This window comes from Lagenorhynchus albirostris, chromosome 12 (genome assembly GCF_949774975.1).
Source record: "Lagenorhynchus albirostris chromosome 12, mLagAlb1.1, whole genome shotgun sequence".
NCBI lineage: Eukaryota > Metazoa > Chordata > Mammalia > Artiodactyla > Delphinidae > Lagenorhynchus > Lagenorhynchus albirostris.
The window spans coordinates 16,263,704-16,282,543 of NC_083106.1; the positions used below are offsets into that span (position 1 = coordinate 16,263,704).

At 42.9% G+C, this 18,840-nt stretch overlaps 1 protein-coding gene across 3 annotated transcripts in view; it reads right to left on the reverse strand.

The window, feature by feature from the left end:
• Positions 1-10,358: 10,358 nt before the first annotated feature.
• UST (uronyl 2-sulfotransferase) overlaps positions 10,359-18,840 on the reverse strand; it is a 288,527-nt gene continuing 280,045 nt past the window's right edge. The window contains exons 8-9 of one of the 3 annotated variants that reach the window (XM_060168301.1): positions 13,157-13,320; positions 10,359-11,465 (exon numbers count right to left, since the gene is read on the reverse strand). In XM_060168301.1, the coding sequence (XP_060024284.1) occupies positions 11,412-11,465; positions 13,157-13,320 (218 nt within the window). In that variant the 3' untranslated portion in view covers positions 10,359-11,411. Of the gene's footprint in view, positions 11,466-13,036; positions 13,321-18,840 lie in introns of those variants that run through there. The other 2 variants (XM_060168299.1, XM_060168300.1) reach the window with 2 other exon arrangements.

An 18,840-nucleotide genomic window follows, 5' to 3' on the forward strand; every position in this document is an offset into this window, starting at 1 on the left:
TTTCAACAAATCTTTAACTGTGGTGAAAGCAGTTAAAAAATACTGAGACATGGCTTAATTATTCTAAGAATGCTTGACATAGTGAAATTTCACAACTTTTTAAAATTAAAATATAACTCATCCGAGCAAAAAGCTCCAACTTCAAATCCAGTCCTATCCATATCCCCAGTGACAGTGTGCAAAACTGTATTTTCTGTTGGCAAATGTGTGTTTCTATTGAGTTTAGAAATGGGCTGCCCAGGATGATGTGCTAAGCGGGCCGTCGTGGAGCCGCTTCCGCCTTTGGAGGCTGCTTAGGCTGGCAGTCAGTGGGAAGGAGGTTACATCCAGACTGACTCTAAGATAATGAGACTAATTTAACATTGTTTGATTCAATATACTATAACCTAAATGCTCTCAATCAAATAAAAGCCATGCTCACATTTCTTGGAGATTGAGAGATACTGTTATCACAATATTTTAGACCAAGACTTTGAGTCATTTGCCTGATGTCTTTAGATGATTCTAGATTTTGGTTATGATGCTATGAAATCAGCACTTTCAGCTGAGCTTCCAAACTAGTTAGCATCTCAGTGTTTACTTTATTGTGGGTTTTGGTATGAATTACTAAATTACTTTTCAGAAAGGTACTGATTTTATTGCTATCAGCAGAGTGAGAATGTTTCACCATACTCTGCTCATCCCAGACATTAGCACACTTTTATGTCTTATGTTTTGTTTGTCACTAAAGTGTCAAAAGTGGCGTCACAGTGATTCAGTTCACATTTCTTCGGTTATTTATGAGGATGACAATTTTTTCATGTTTTTAGCTTTTTGTAGAGCTGAGTTCTGAGAACTAACATGTGTTTTCACATGTTTTACTCTTTTTATTGATTTATGTAAGTTCTTTATGTAGCAGTTTCAATCTTTTATCTGTCATTTCTGCTGCAAGTATTTCCCCCCATTTGTTATTTACCTTTTTTAATAATTTTTAAATTTATTTTATTTTTAAAATTTTTTAATATTTTTATTCTAAATTCTACAAAATTTAGAAATATTTTTAATATTTTCGTTTCCGTGCAAGGGCTTTCTCTAGTTGTGGCAGGCGGGGTCCACTCTTCATCGCGGTGCGCGGGCCTCTCACTATGGCGGCCTCTCTTGTGGAGCACAGGCTCCAGATGCTCAGGCTCAGTAGTTGTGGCTCATGGGCCTAGTTGCTCTGCAGCATGTGGGATCTTCCCAGACCAGGGCTCGAACCCGCGTCCCCTGCATTGGCAGGCAGACTCTCAACCACTGCGCCACCAGGGAAGCCCTGTTATTTACTTTTTAATTGTGGTTCTTTTTTTTTTTTAACCTCAGAGATTCTAATACTTTTTTCTTTGTGAGCTTTCCTAATGTGCTTCTGCTTAAAGTCCCTACTCACCCCCAAATCAGAGTCCTCTATGTTTTGGGTTCACTTGCACAAAACAACATAAAGCCTGTCAAGTCACTGGAGCATAGAGGCATATACGGGGTAATACAGTAAAATCATTTTCATTTTTTCTTTTCTTTTTTGAAATTGTAGTATAGTTGACTTGCAATGTGGTGTTTGTTTCAGGTGTGCAGCAAAGTGGTTCAGTTATACATATACACATATTCTTTTTCAGATTCTTTTCCATTATAGGTTATTACCTATATGATAATATTGAATATAGTGCCCTGTGCTGTACAGTAGGTCTTTATCTGTTTTACATTCAGTAGTGTGTATCTCTTAATCCCAAATTCCCAATTTATCCCTCTCCCCCCTTTCCCCTTTGGTAACCATAAGTTGCTTTTCCATGTCTGTGAGTCTATCTCTGTTTTGTAAGTAAGTTCCTTTGTATCATTTTTTTTAGATTCCACATATAAGTGATATTGAACAGCATTTTTTATTTGTGCTATTTTAAAAAAAGAAAGAAAAGAGAAGACAAGAAAAGAGGGCATAATAGAAGGGCAAATATCCATAGTCCCTGAGATCCGAGAGTGTTTGCTGCATCTGAGTCTCTGCATAGAGGCCAGCGACTGGCCTCTGCCCTCGTGGTGCTCCTGGGTTTCAGGCTAGCGTTCTGCCCAGAGTCAGGAAGATAGCTAGAGGCCTGGATTTGCCTAAGACAGCCCCAGTGCAAGTCACAACTAGAACACGTATCTCACCTGGCCATCACAGGGATTAAGTGCCTGGAAGTCCAGGGATGAAATGAAGGGGAGTCTTTTGGGGAAGGAGGTAAATAAAGTGCGGGGAGACTGGGAAACCTGATTCCTGACATCTTTTCTTTCTGCCCCCGCCTCACGCTTCCTCATTCTTACAACCTGCCCCCAAGACTTGGACACTAATATACAAGGAATGGGAAAAGGGGACATTTTTAGATTTCCACTCAACTAAGTTTATGTCTTAATCCAATCACATTGCATTTTTTCTCTTTATTTCCATGAAACTAAAATTTACACTAATAGGTAGTATGTAGTAAAGATCAAACCAGGTAAAATATAGGTCTTATTTCAGTAGAATCTCCCCCGTGAAAGGCTTGTGTCTGGATTAAGAGCTTCAAAAAATGCCCCAAATGAGGAGCAGCTGTTTCTATTATGTTAAATCAAACTCCTAGGATAAGAGTTCAAATGTTGCACTCCTATGGACTCCCAGGGGAACCCTGAAGTTATGATGTAGTAAGCATATCTAATGAATGAAGAAAAAAGAATATTATTTCCTGTATGTTGGCTGTGGAGGCATAATTTAGACAAGAAAGCAACAGACAAAAAATTAGAAGTTTCTAGAATCAGTTCAGCTACTCTGTGACTTCACGTAAATCAATTTGCCTCTTTGAGTTTCAGTTTCCTAGATATACTCCTATCATATAGCTGTCTACACATAGGGCTGATATATATCAAAGTGGTTTTTTTTTTTTTTTTTTTTTTTTTTGCGGTACGCGGGCCTCTCACTACTGTGGCCTCTCCCATTGCGGAGCCAAGGCTCCGGACGCGCAGGCTCAGCGGCCATGGCTCACGGGCCCAGCCGCTCCGCGGCATGTGGGATCTTCCCAGACCGGGGCACGAACCCACGTCCCCTGCATCGGCAGGCGGACTCCCAACCACTGCGCCATCAGGGAAGCCCTATGCAAGTGTTTTTAAACATGATTTGGAACTATGCAAATGTGCGGCACAGTATGTGTGACTGAAATAAATGTTTACCTCTGACTCCTAAACTACCCAGTCAAATAAACTACCTTTTGCATTTTTAATTTATGAATTCTAAAATATTAATTTCAAACTATTTTAATTTTAGCATGCATATATTTGGATGCCAAGTAATATATATAAAACCCTCTTTGGGGATGAATATCAAGACTGGATATTGATCATGGTTTAGCTGATCAATACTAAATACCATTTATACTTATGGAAACGTTTTACTTTTTAATCATTTCAGTGACAGGGAGACTGTAGCTGCACAGCTTAATTATTTTCAGCATGAGAATGGTAATAAATGTCTGATTCCTATTTTTCTTTGGATATATGGTTGGCCAGTTTGTTCGAGGCGGGTGCTCATGAAGCTGAAATCAAAGATTTGCTTTTATGTCAATTAGTTTTGCCATGTTCTCCAAATTGGTCTGTAGCAGTCTAAGATGGACACGTTTCTAATCCATTATCTTTGCTAGAAAAATTAAACAGGTCCCCTTATTGATGGTGAATCAGTGCTCTGGTACCTGTATATGCTTACTTGGAAGTCAAATAATGATTAGCGTAAAAGAAAAGGAATTGCAGGACCTGGAAAGAAAAGACTTGTGTTAAGAAAAAAAAAAATCAGAAGAATTGTGTGTATTTTGGGTAGAGTGAATTAGAAGTGGGCTTCCCAACCTTTTTCTCCACATCATGGCACACCTAGAAATGGTTAGATTTGTACAGCACTCTGGTGCTGACTAGAGGGAATTTGGGACCCAGTCCCAGGTGCTTGTGGCCACACAGAGGGCTGGGGGGATCCATGTAATGTCCACTAGGAACCCTGCCACTGAGGACAATGAAATAGAGGAAGGGGTGAGCAAGCACATTGATCTCAACACAGCCACACATCTCCAGCTGGACTCCTCTACCCACTAAGTCAGCTCTTTCACCCCACCATCTCATTTCTATGACTTACATCTTTACCCAAGCTGGAAATATTTGAGTTAATGCTGTATTTTCCCTTAGCTCCTTGTGGTGTATTCAACTCAGCAAATATTTACTGAGCACTTCTATGCAAGGCACTGTTTTCCACTGATTGAAATCAGTCAACTTAAAGTTCTGGCTTCTGTCCTTCCTCTCCAGTCTCATGGCCAACACCGATGAGCCCATCCCCCATGCACACATGGGATGACTAAACCAGAGTTTTGCCTTGTATTTCTTCCCCCATTATATAGTCAGAGGCAGAATTCCATTCAGAAGTTCCCCATTTCCTGCACGCCACCCATTGGTCAAATCTACCAGAGAGGCAGCAGGCAGTGAGGCCAGGTGACACAATTCACAGGGATCAGCATCTCAGGAGATGGAGTCTGTGAAGAAGGGTAGTGAATGGAAGGGGATGAGGACAAAGGGAGAACAATCAGCTTATCTGTTAATTAATTTAGAAATAGAAAAATGGTTTCCTCATGTTGCTTTCCTCTTCTGAAATGCCCAAGGGAGCTTCTCGTTGCCCTTAGAGTGAAGCACAAATTTCTTCCAAAGTCCTTGGCAGTCAGCCTCCGTCGTATCTTGCCTTTTTGGACATGCATCCTGGCCCTGCTACTTACTGTGCTACCAGGAGCTTGTTATTTAACTTCATGGGACCTTTATTTCCTATTATACACACAGGGTACAAGACCCTTCTTGCAGATCTGCTATAAAGGTAGAGTGATCTTTGTGCTTTAGATCTGCCCTGCTATTTTCTGCAAATTCCACTGTCCCTGGGGGTGTAGCACAAATCCCATATGAAACCTTTTTATTCAGGTCTTCACTGATCGTTCACCTTCTCCACATTGAGCCCGTCTGTGTGCCAGTGAGTTTTTGAATATTAAAATAATTTGAATTGAGAATTATCTGAATTTTATAGTTTGGGCTGCCTTGATGACAGGGCAATATGGCATTCTTGACTTCTTCTGACATCCATGTTTGTTTCATTGTACTACTTTCTTTTTTCTTTCTTTCTTTTTTTTTTTTTTTTTTTTGCGGTACGCGGGCCTCTCACTGTTGTGGCCTCTCCCGTTGCGGAGCAACAGGCTCCGGACACACAGGACCAGCGGCCATGGCTCACGGGCCCAGCCGCTCCGCGGCACGTGGGATCTTCCCGGACCGGGGCACGAACCAGCGTCCCCTGCATTGGCAGGCGGACTCTCAACCACTGCGTCACCAGGGAAGCCCCATTGTACTACTTTCTATTTACCTTTTTAGCTGCAATGGCGGGCAATGGCGGGATTGCTTGAGGGTTATGACGATCATCGAGTCATCACATGAGTCACCTCTTGTGACTCATCAAATCAGAGTTTCAATCATGTTGTAATTATACAACACACTCAGGAGAGATTGATAAAGACTGACTTTAAAAATACTATAGTGATTTTAGAACAAGAGCAACAAAACTAAAGTAGGTTACAGAGCCTGGGAGAAATAATAACCTATTGCTGGGTTGACAGTGTGTATGTTGTGTCTTAAATACCTTAACCATGACTTGCCTCGCCCATACTACCCTAAAGCATTGAAGGAAAATAAGCAGGTATGGGAGAAAAATTAGGTTTGGAAAGACCTTGGCATTTCTTGAGTAAATTGTTATGGATACGGCTCCCCCTAGTGTGCTGAACAACACAGGTGCAAAAGCTGAGCTCAGGTTCAGGAGCTGAGAGTTCTTATCTCCAAACACCAACCTTACCTGAACGACTTGAGATCTCTCTTTTGCCACTGTTTCCTTCCTACTGTGTAACCAACCACAGACCAGGGAAGATAGGGTGCAGATGTCTGTTACCCAATTTGATTTGAGCACCATTGTCATGGAAGGACTGAATGGATTTGAGGTACCCAAATCATATTAAAAAGCATAAAAAGTTTTATTTTAAAAAGACTTTCTCATGAGGGAGGGAATTGAAATTAGGGCGAATAAGCAAAATTAGAATATGATTCCTTGTTAATTATTTTACTAAACATGTTATTGGCCTTCATCTTCTATTTGTCAAAATGTTAATCATCGGTAGATATATTTTCCTCAGGCAGGATACATGGACCATTGGAAGACCAAAACATGAACCACAGCAGAGGGAAAGAAACTCTTCCAATGAGGAGGAAATGACTTACATTAAAACAATGCTTCTTAAAGCATAATCTCCAGAACACTAGTTCCACAGGCTATTGATGGGTCTTAGTTCTGAGAAATGTAGGGTTTGACAAAATAAGCTGAGTTTTTTAACTGCAATATTCCTCCAGGCCCTTAGCATGCCCTTAAAATACCACTGTACTGTATGACACTAGTCTTTGAACTTTGGCATCTCCCAGATAAACACAAGGTTTTTTTCCACGCCTATCTCACACACCTGGTTCGTGAATTATCCTTTGGGAACATGCACTGGATTAGAATTTCATTAACTTTCAATCAAAGATGGAGAACACATAGGAGAGTGTGCCAAGGAAAGGAGGAAAGAAAGCAGTACATTTGATACAAGCAGCAAATAGGGTGGCTGTAAGGACGTTTGCGGTTAGTGTCGTAGCTCTCCTTTGCATATGAAACATTAGTAACCAACGTATTAAAGTCTCAAACCATGGCCGTCCTATAGTGGAAGGAAGGCCCTCAGAAGGATGGGCCATGCTGAACACATCAGCAGCCCAGAGAATCATTACCAGATTTCTCCCACATCATAGCACTGATGCCACTTCTGAGAATGAGAAATAAGGCTCCAAAAAGTACAGCACCCGTCCTGTCAGGTTTTCAACTTTTATTGAAACTTTTCCTTGTGCACAGCCTGTGCTAATTCGCAAGGATGGTCTAAGCTCCTTATTAATAGGATCACAGACACAGGGTCCTTCAAAGGACTTAGAGGAAGCCTGTATTTAGTAGAAGCTGTGAGTTAAAGAGGAATCCTATAACTCACAGCTAGATAAACTCCCGAAGGGAGTGTTGAGAAAAATGGAAATCCACAGAGTCGTTTGTCTTGGATAATAACGCTGACTCACATCCAGTAGAATGAGCCTCTTCCTATCAGCTCCGTTGACATTTCGGAAGTGCTGCTTTTCGACTCATTGGTACACTGGGCAACTGCACTGGAAGACGTGAGGGACTGGGGGCATCAACGGATCTGGACTTATGTGTAATTCTATTCTCTTTTGCTGGGGACGCAGCCTCAGAAGGACCGTGGTTCTTAGTCTCTTAGCATATGGGGGTAGAGGGTGGGACAAGGTTCAGCCCAGAAGCAGCTCTTCGTTGTCAAGGGACGTCCTATGTTCTTCCTAACGCTTTCCAGCTGGGTTGACTTCAGGCGTGGGGAGGTCAAGTGATTTACTCAAATGCCCGGTGAAATAGACCATCTGAGACTCGGACCTGGGGACTCTGCTGCTTGCCCCAGTCAGTCAACGCTCTGCTTCCTGCTTTTCGCCTCTTCTCTGAGTTGCACCAAGCAGTCAGTGTGCTGCGTCTGGCGCAGCCTGTCCTCCCGGCTGTCCCTGCTCAGGACTGGAATGAGGCGTGTTACAGGTCAAGTCTGAATGTTCTGGCAGTGCAGCGTAAGGCAGATTGCTCCATGCCTGCCCAAAGCATACAGTGTCTGGCAAAAGCCAGATTGAAGATAGCTACACCCACACGCCAAGATTCCAAAAGGAAAAACTTAGCTCACAGTTTTCCTTTGCGTGGTGATTTTTCTTCCCTTCCTTTTTTTTTTCTTTTTCTTTCTTTCTTTCTTGCTTTCTTTTTTTAAAAAAGGGAATCCCCATGTTTACAAGTTGAGATCCAAAATGCACAAGTGGTCAGTTCACAATTCTGTGACCCATGAACATCTGTGGGCCTGGGTGTTCCCTGGGAATCAGCAGTGCCCGAGCTGTGAGCCAAGCCTGCCCTAGGCAGAAAGGAATTCTCAAGTGAGTGGAACAGTCAGTGAGCAAGGAGGCCTGCGAGTGATCAGGGCCTGGTTAGCCTCTAGTTCTGGTTTTCCAAGGGCATGTCTGCACTCACCTTCAACTAGTTTTATGAGCTGCGTTTGACTTTATTTTTTGAGATGGGTCCATCTGAAACGCCTTACAGGAAGTAGGACGTGACTTTTCATTTTGCCTCTAAGAAAAATGGAACTCTATAATTTGAGATCGGCGAACGTGGTTCAAATCTGTTTATCCAAAAACAAGAACCTCTGAGTAGAGAGAAAAATCCAGAATATCTGACACCAGCTTCTGAGGACGTAAGTGCTTGAAAACCAATAGAGCCTCCCTCTGAGGGAGAGGGTCCTACACCCCCAGCTCCTAGGAGAGCTGCAGAAGGCAGCTTGCTGTGCTCCCTTCAGGTGGCAGGTGGTACTGGGAGCGGCTAAATGCGCCTTATCATTTCCACTCCGGATTCTAGGTCGGTAGGTGGACTCTGGCTCCATCACTATTTTATGGTTTTAATTTGGTAGATACTCAAAAGTTAATTAAACTCTGAATGGAAAAAGCCCCTGATGTATTTGCATCTCCCATCTGGACCTTGGTTTCCTCATCTGTAAAATGAGGGAAAGGACCAGATGACTGCTGAGCCCCGTTGCAGCCCTAGTGGTCTGTGATTTTAGGTTTGCTTTTCTCCTAGTTGGAGTTTACTTCATCTGCTCTAACTTTTCTGCTGTCATCTGGGTGTTACAGGCTGATTTGTATCCCCATGAAATTCATATATTGATGCCCTAACCCACAGTACCTCAGAATGTGATTATATTTGGAGGTAGGGTTTTTACAGAGGTGATCAAATTAAAACGAGGTCTTCAGAGTGGGCCTTAATCCAGGATGACTGGGATCCTTATAAAAAGAGGAAATTTGGATACAGACATGAACACACATGGAGGGAAGACCACGTGAAGACACAGGGAGAAGACGGCCATGTGCAAGCCAAGGAGAGAGGCCTCAGAAGAAACCAACCCTGCTGACACCTTGAGCTCAGACTTCCAGCCTCCAGAATTATGAGAATATAAATTTCTGTTGTTTAAGCCACTCTGTCTGTGGGACTCTGTTATGACAGCTCTAGCAAACGAATACACGGGGTTACACCACAATGAGTTTTCTGAGCTGTGAAAGAAGTTCCATGTGTTTTTCTTAACAGACTCAATACTGGTAGCCTGAAATAGACTTTTCTTTGGCAGGGTATTCAAAATACTTTAAAAAAATCGATTTCTTTGTCATCAGGTGGAAGTAAATTATTTTAGTAAAATAAATCCTCTTTATTTTTATTTGAAGGGAGTTTCACAGTTTTGACGCACAGAATTGTCTTCCTGAATGGCTGTGGAGCATCATTTTGCCTTTTAAGAAAGACTGCCGTTACCTATAAGATTCATTTGAGGCCAAAGAGCTCATTGGATAAGCCCGCAGGTAACAGCACATTTATAACGAACTTCAGAACACACAAGCAGCTCCAGAGGGGGCAGAGTCCTGGTTTTGTGTAGTACTTTTGCCTTTAAAGTTCACTCAGAGTCAAACATCTTGTGACTGGGTTACAGACAAATGAACTGATAAAGAAAGGTAACCACTTATCACTTTGCTGTTTAAGACGCTCAGATTCTTACTTGAAGTTAAGCATGCTGTTTTTACCAAAATGGATTTTTCTTTCATCTAGTACCAAGATTCTGGTTCTTTTCTTTTACAAAATAGTCACATGGAGTTGGACTGGAGTGTCCAGTATTTAGAAAGCATGGGGATTCCCTCTCTCTCTGTGTGAGTTCCATTTGATGCAGCAGTGAAACTTCTCAGGAAGAGCATTTCTGGATTAGAGCCTGCTCACTTGGGAGGTTAGAATCACCCACCTTTGGAGGCTCTGCATGTCTGAGAAGGAGATCAGAGTACTCGCCGAGCGACGTGGGATGGCATAGCCTTATTTTCCCACGTGGCTGCAGGTGGGCAGCATAGATACCCCACTATCATGGCTGGGGATTCCGACGAAGCACCCTGACACCCAACCAACCAGTGCACATAGCGACGAAGCCAGCAGGTGTTTAGTGTCATCTAATTATAAGTTTCTAGATTGTTGTTAAAAATACATCTTTCCCAAAATCACATCTTAAGGAAGAAGCCTGGCCTACTAAGAAGGCTGAGGGGGCAGTGAGGATCTGCAGGCACCTTTATTTCCAGCTATCGACAGAACGGAAAAAATTTCAACTTATTTATATTCATTTATTTATACGGGTAACGAATAAGTTAAGGAACACTTCATCTCAAACACAGATTGCTTTTATTTTAGCTAAGCTAATGTTTCAGTTCCATATATATTTTTGAATTTCCATCAATGTCAAACACCATGTTTTCTTCTTAAAAAAAAAACAAAACAATTTACAAGCACTTTTACGGCACTCAAGGAAAGTAGGCTGAAGGTTCATAATAATAATTTTCCTTTTAAAAAACATCCATCAGACCAAAATAAAATCATTTTAATTAACTCCTTCCTGAGTAACTAAAACCTTGGAATGTGCTGAAAGCTTATAATAAATAAGGCGGTCAAAGATCTACCAGCTTAAAATGTATTTTTTAAATTAAACTATGTAAAATGTACAATATATTTCATGAAGTACAAACTGTGTTGGGCTCAGGGCCAAAGAAACGTTGTCGTGTGTGCCAAACTGATGACGTGCCTCGACTTTTAGGGCCTAGAGGCTGTTTGTTGGGGCAAAATTACATTAAGGCCCTGTAAGTAAATCAGCCAGCCTCGTTCGCTGTGACGCTATAATGATCACTGCTGACAATAAATGCCTTTGAACACACAGGCAGAAGTGCCCATGTGAACTTGCACTGAGAGGATGCATTTTTTTAAATGACAAATTGTCCTGATGTGCTGACAACAGCAGAGAACACTTAGCAGACCTTATTTTCAGATAATGAGATTGCACAGTGTGTAAACTAACGATCATTCTTTATATGCGATTTCAAAGGAATGGACTCACAAGGTACCAGGCAGCAGCTCTTGCTCTGTTGTTAGTATGATAGCTCTTCTCCGGGTTGATTTTTAAAGTAAGCCTAATGGTAGGGCCCTGGTCTCTCTAAATAGGACAAAGGATATTTCCTCTTCTAAGAACATTTCCCTTCATCACTTCCCTGCCCCAGTTCTCTGAGGCAGAAAGGAGGCCCACAAGCGGCCAAATGCTGGTCTCTGTGCCTCTGTGGTCCCAGCCTTCACTGGACTCCTGCGGGGTGAAGCCTTCTCAATACATCTCATAATATAGTAGCTTTAGTGCACACTTGACAGGTTCCAAATCACTTGCTTTATATCTTGGCTACCGTCCAATTTTAGTGAACGAAGAAAAAATTCTAGAGAGATTTGTTGGTTTCTGAAAAGCAGAAAATGTGTAGCTTGTGTAAAGTCAGTCTTATTTACTATTAAGTATTCCCAACTCACACTTTGCTAGTGCTCTTGAAGGGCTGGCTCTAAGGGAAAAAACATGAAGGAGACAAAATTTGTCCCAAGTACCTTGCCTGTCACCAGCACCTGCACCCCTGCTTCTCAGCTGGCTATATATTATCCACCCAAGAGTATATGTATTTTCGGGGCGGGGGTGGTCAAAGATGAAAACCTCTCAAATCCAAAGAAATAGATTTCTAATGACTGAACCAAGGCATCACGGAGATGGGCAGGTGATGGGAATGGGATGGGGAAGAGATATTTTGGAGGAATGGAACTGCCCAACTTCTACTCAGATCACTTTGGGGGCAGACAACTACTCATAATTCTAGCCAAGCAGTCTCTTACCCAGAAGCTCCTGCTTCTCTTCCCGATGTCCTAGTAAGGGTTCTCAGCAGGGAGCTGCTTCCCTAATAAGTGGAACTGTATTTCGACTGCTGCCTGCACAGAACTCGGTATCCCTTTCTGAGCCCCCAAAACACCAAAAACAAGTACCTCTTAAGGGATTAGAAGGTAAAAGATACCAGCTACTTTGGGACACAGCTGGCCAGGGGTGTGCCTGATAGATCGTGCATCGTCTGTGGTCAGACTTGGAACTTATGCCACAGGAAATGTCAGAGCTAAATTGGTTCCTGGGTTTCCAGTTAAAGCAATGCTGGTAAGAGACATGCTTCATATAGGGTGCAAAGGACACAGCCATGCCATTTTCCTAGGCCACATGTCCTCCAGAGTTGATCTGTCTTGCCTGTGCTCTTCTCTACACAGCCAACAAACTCTTTTCCTGGCTATGCTACTTTGATATCTGTCAGAATGGTGCTCGGAAATGAAATGTCTCAATGGAGTTTGCTGTGCGCTTTGACCTTGAGAGGTACTCAAGGCTCTGGACTGGGGAAGGGTGTGGCACAAGCCTACTTGCTCTTTCAGAGATAATAAGCGTGCTGCTCTTGGTGAAAGTGTCCCCTGAGATGGACCAGAGGCAGAATTCTACCCATGTGGGCAGAAACCACTTACCCAGGGACATCCTTCCTTCTGATGCCCTTATCTGTCTGACCGTCTCCTCTTAGATCCTTCTAGAGTAGATTCCCTGGTCTCTGAACTGGTTTTGTGTTTCTACTGAAGTATACACGTCTGGATGTTTCCTACCACTGAGGTAATATTTCTATAGGTCATCTTACAAATGATAAGTTACTGGGCTATAGGCGCTATTTCTCTGCGTTCTCTTGTTTATGCTGGGGGAAGAAAAGCTATTTTATGACGAGATGCCTTGTGATGGAGCCATGTAGCGTACCTCAGAAGGACCCAAGGAGCCAGAAAAACACAGAATAAAATCAAACAAAACCCGCAAAACCGGGCATCTCCCAATGACCCCAACCTGTGGGAACGTTTTGTTCTTTTTAATGCTGCCGAGCATTAATTTCGTCCCTTAAGGATTTTTCTTCCCCAAACAAAAAACTTTCTGGAAAGGGAGATTAAGCCATTGGAGGCAACACAGAGCTGGCATCACCTCTTATAAATATCTTCGAGCCACTTCTCATCATCCTGTTCCTCGTCATCAATCGGCTCCTCTGTTTCCAGTGGGGTCGGAAGGAAGAACTGGGGTCTCAGCACGGGGTGGCTGACCCGGGACTTCAGTCCGAACTTGCGCTTCAGCAGGTGGAACTGCTCCTTGACGTAGTGGTAGAACTCGTACTCGTATCGCATTCGCTGGTAGAGAATCTGCACAGCCTCAGGAGAGGGGACGGTCTTCTTCACGGTCACAGTCATGTTTCCAAGTTTCCTATGCTCTGCAAAAGAAGCAGGGTTGCACGTGAGCCGTTGTCTGCAATGCTGCAGCTTAAAGGGGATGATGGTGCGGTCCTGTGTTACCTGCATAATACTGGCAGCTCCTAAGGAAAGAAACTAAACATTCAAGGAATAGAAGGGGTAAATGGCTTCCCAACAACATTGGGAAAGATTTCACCGTATTCCACGTGTTAATATCAACACCAGTTGACTAAAACTAGCTAACATCCCTTTCGTGGGATGTGAATAATGAGATTTGACCACAATTCAATGGTAACTATAAGAAGTTATACTTTTTTTTTTTTAAACCCCACATTTGTTTATTCATTTATTTTTGGCTGTGTTGGGTCTTCGTTTCTGTGCGAGGGCTTTCTCTAGTTGCGGCAAGTTGGGGCCACTCTTCGTCGCGGTTAGCGGCCCTCTCACTATCGCGGCCTCTCTTGTTGCGGAGCACAGGCTCCAGAAGCGCAGGCTCAGTAGTTGTGGCTCACGGGCCTAGTTGCTCCGCGGCATGTGGGGTCTTCCCAGACCAGGGCTCGAACCCGTGTCCCCTGCATTAGCAGGCAGATTCTCAACCACCGCGCCACCAGGGAAGCCCCTATACATTCTTTTGGGCAGCAAAATCTACCTGCTTTTCATTTTTATTTCCTGTTACTTTCAGAAGGAAGCACAGAAAAAAGCTGTCTCGCCACTTGCTAATCATCTTGGTTTTTTATTTTAAAATATCGACATCTATTAGTTAAAGTTTAATTTGATACAAACGACATTGCATTTCACTATTTCAGCAAGGTGTCTGCTGAGAAAAGTAAAGGAAGGAATGTTAGATTCCCTAAATACAATTTTAACTGTTGTCAATTTTGAATGGTTATTTTTTTATTGTGGTAAAATATGTAACTGAAATTTGTTTAATATTAAAACTTAATAACATAAAATGCTATTTATATGTTTTATATATATATATTTATATGACAAAATTTTAAACATTTTGAAGTGTACGTTTTGGTGAAATTAATTACATTCATAATGCTGTGCAACTATCACCACTATTTTCAAAATTCTTTCATCACTCCAAACAGGACCTCTGTAGCCATTAAACAATAGCTCCCTTATACCTCTCCTCTTCCCACCCTTCCCCAGGTAACCTCTAATCTACTTTCTGTCTATGAATCTGTCTATTCTAGGTACCTCATATAAGTGGCATCACACAATACTTGCCCTTTTGTGTCTGGCTTTTTTCCACTTACATAATGTTTTCAAGGTTCATCTATTTTGTAACATGTATCAGTACTTCATTAGCTTTTATGGCTGAATAATATTCCATTACATGAAAGTACCATAATTTGTTTATCCATATATCCATTGATGGACATTTGGGTTTCTCTACCTTTTGACTATCGTGAAGAGTGCTGCTATGAACATTTCTGTAAAAGTCTTCATTTGAGTCCCTGTTTTCAATTTTTTCTGGGATTCTACCTAGAAGTGGAGTTGCTGGTTCATACGGTAGTTCTATGTTTAACTTTTTGAGGAACCACCAAACTATTTTCCTCAGTGGCTGAACCACTAAATATTCCTAGCAGCAATGCCTGAAGGTCCCAATTTCTCCAAATCCTCTTCTACAATTGTTATTTTCCATTTTCAAAAAATTGTAGCTATCCCAGTAAGTGTGAACTGGTATCTCATTGTGGTCTTGATTTTCATTTCAGCATCTTTTTCATGTGTGTGTTGGTCATTTGTATATATCCTTTTTTGATGAGTGTCTATTCAAGTCCTTTGCCTGTTTTGAATTGGATTGTTTAATTTTTTTGTTGTTAAGTTGGAATTTTTTTAATATATTCTGGATATTCTACATATATATCAGGAATATGATTTGCAAATATTTTCTCCCATTCTGTAAGTTGTCTTTTTATGTGTTGATAGTTTTCTCTGATGCACAAAAATCTTTCATTTTAATGAAGACCAGCTTATCTATTTTTTATTTTTTTGTTACCTGTACAAAGTGGGTTTGTGATAGAACATTTTGTAATATCTGTCTTCAGTAAAGATATTAACTATAGCTACTCTGAGGCGATACATGTTAATAGGCTTGACGTATAGATCTCTTTGGGTTTTTAAAAGACAGAGCTTAAAAAGCTGGTATTAAAGATAGACAAGGCACACAGAGGCCCCGGAAAAAAATTCGCTCATTTCCAGACTCCTCTGGTGCCTTCCTCTTGAAGCACTCTAAATGTGTGGGGTCTTGCTATCTCATGCCAGAAAAATATTAGGATTCCTATGATTTTAAAAGAAATTCTTTAGTTAAATTATTTGACCCAAGCTATTCCAAAAAGAATGTAAAGAATTTTACAAAAATACATATGATGCAATTAGCTAAACAGTTAAGGAAACTGGGCAAAGGGAGAATGAAGGTAGGAAAGAAAAAAGGAGAAAGGTCAGTGTTGGGGGTAACGGCTTCCCCTCCCCATATGGGAGGGTCTCCATAGAGCCATGCTCCTGCCTCTTGCCCCAGCCTCTCATTCGGGAAGGTAAGCCAGGTTCCAGGGCCAGATGGTTTTCCTGATTGTGCCTTTGGGATAAAGGATTGAGATGCTCTCTCCTCTGGGGAGAGTGTGCCTGTCTGCAGAGACTTCACATCCTCCTGTAGAGGAGGGCGAGGGCTTTCAGCCACAATCTGTGACTCGATGGGCAAGTCTGTGGAAGTCAGGATGGAATGTTACCGGTCCATTTCTCCTCACACCGCAGCTGAGTTCTCCCACCCAGCTTTACCTGGTAATAAAGCTGACATTTGGACCTCCATCTCTGTCTCCAGTATTGATTTCTCACATAGTTTAGAACCCAGGCAGGAGGAAAGGGGTGTTATTTAGTCATCCATCTCTCAGACCCCAATATCGAGGAACACAAAATATATGTTGTGAAGTCCTAACTTTTTATGTAGGAGGTGGGTCAAGAGTTTGGCCCTAAACTTTCAAGAAGCTAACAAACAGTGTATATTACTCTTCGTGGAAAACAGTCCATTCACATCTATTCCTAGTTGTAATGCCATAAAGAAATATAGTCTATGAATTTTCATAAGAAAAAATTGTATGGAATTAGCAATATTTTGATAACATCCTTAGAGTAAGTTCAGCCTTGGGTTTCACGGGGGCCAGAGGAAAGTGGCACGTGTCAGGTTCTCAACTCTGGCTTGATTGGAGAACACATTACAGAAAATCTAGAGCAGCGGTTTCTAACTCTCCTGAAAACCTGACTGAAGCTCATGTTCAGGAAGACAGGAAGGGTACATGGAAACCCATATATGAAGATCTTAGGCATTTATGGATCTGTAGAAACCCCTGATTTTGAGAAACCAAAAAACTGCACTTCCTTCAACAATCCTTCATCTACTTTGTTTGTTCTAATATTAGCCCCAGTGTAATTGATAAATATTGGAATTAGTTATTTTATGCGCTGGCCTGATATATAGTCATAAACATTGCAACGGCGAAGAGAGGAGGACTTAGATTTACATTTTATGAAAAGGGAGGGGCTTAGCAGTGCCTGGAACTTAAATAGAAGGCCACCCTACCCTGTTCTGGAGAAAGGCCCAAGAGAGTAAGCATAGGGGAAGTAACTTGGGGTCTGCTCTATGTGGGGCCTCAAAAGTTCTTTAAGGTTGAAACACTGTTTTTCTAAAAATAACATACAGCAAGTGTAATCACTAACTACAAAGCCATCCCAAGAGAGTACCCAGTGAATTTTTAACCTAGAGCAAGATAACTTCTTAGACTAGTCTTCAAAATAAATTAGATACAAAATGTTGATCTATTTAAGGGGGGAGGGATTAATTTGAATATTGGGATTGACATATACACACTACTGTATATAAAATAGATAACTAATAAGACCTGCTGTATAGCACAGGGACCTCTACTCAATACTCTGTAATGGCCTATATGGGAAAAGAACCTTAAAAAAAAAAAAAAAAGAGAAAGTGGATAGCAGTGCTGTGTGTGGCGCTTATCCCAGACAAGCCGAGTTGTCTGCATAGCCATTTCACACGAGGAACTCTGATCTGAAGTGCTGAGTGCAAGGCCTTTGCACGCGGCACCCGATGAGACAAGAGTTTCAAAAAGTGCATGTGAAAAACCATCACCTGGGATCCACTGTGCTGATTCTGACCAAATAAATTAAAGGTGAGCTGGATGGACCAGAGAAAGCTCCTAGAACAGACTCAGTAGCCATGTGGTGAAGAATGGAAAGACCCCAAATGAAAGGAGCCTGGATCACAGCATCACAACCAGGAGGACTGTTGTCCATTCTGCAACATCAGTGCTGGGTTGTGAGCACCCCCGTAGTGTGTTGACATCGCTCATCTGCTCTCATCTCTTCTTGAGGCTTTATGCCTGTGTATGCGTGCATTCAGAGCGTCAGCATTCCAGCATTAATTACAATATGAATGCACTCCTTCACCTTGTGCAATACAGACTCTGCATGCGTCATTAAAAGAGAAAATCTTTAATACTCAAAACTAAAAAGAGGAGGACCTTCAAAATGGCAGAGGAGTAAGACGTGGAGATCCCCTTCCTCCCCACAAATACATCAAAAATACATCTACATGTGGAACAACTCCTACAGAACATCTACTGAACGCTGGCAGAAGACCTCAGACCTCCCAAAAGGCAAGAAAGTCCTCACGTACGTAGGGCAAAAGAAAAAAGAAAAAACAGAGACAAAAGAATAGGGACGGGACCTGCACCTCTGGGAGGGAGCTGTGAAGGAGGAAAAGTTTCCACACACTAGGAAGCTGCTTCACTGACGGAAACAGGGGATGGCGGGGGGGAAGCTTCGGAGCCGCGGAGAAGAGCGCAGCAACAGGGGTGCGGAGGGCAAAGCTAGAGATTCCCACACAGAGGATGGGTGCCGACTGGCACTCACCAGCCCGAGAGGCTTGTCTGCTCACCCGCCGGGGCGGGCGGGGCTGCGAGCTGAGGCTCAGGCTTCGGTCGGATCCCAGGGAGAGGACTGGGGTTGGCTGCGTAACACAGCCTGAAGGGGGCTAGTGCACCACAGCTAGATAGGAGGGAGTCCGGGAAAAGTCTGGAGCTGCCGAAGAGGCCAGAGACCATTGTTTCAGGTGCGTGAGGAGAGGGGATTCAGAGCACCGCCTAAACGAGCTCCAGAGGTGGGCACGAGCCGCGGCTATCAGCGTGGACCCCAGAGACGGGCATGAGACGCTAAGGCTGCTGCTGCCGCCACCAAGAAGCCTGTGTGCGAGCACAGGTCACTATCCACACCTCCCCTCCCGGGAGCCTGTGCAGCCCGCCACTGCCAGGGTCCCAGGATCCAGGGACAACTTCCCCGGGAGAACGCACGGCGCGCCTCAGGCTGGTGCAACATCATGTCGGCCTCTGCCGCCGCAGGCTCGCCCCGCATCCGTACCCCTCCCTCCCCCCGGCCTGAGTGAGCCAGAGCCCCCAAATCAGCGGCTCCTTTAACCCCGTCCTGTCTGAGTGAAGAACAGAGGCCCTCAGGCGACCTACACACAG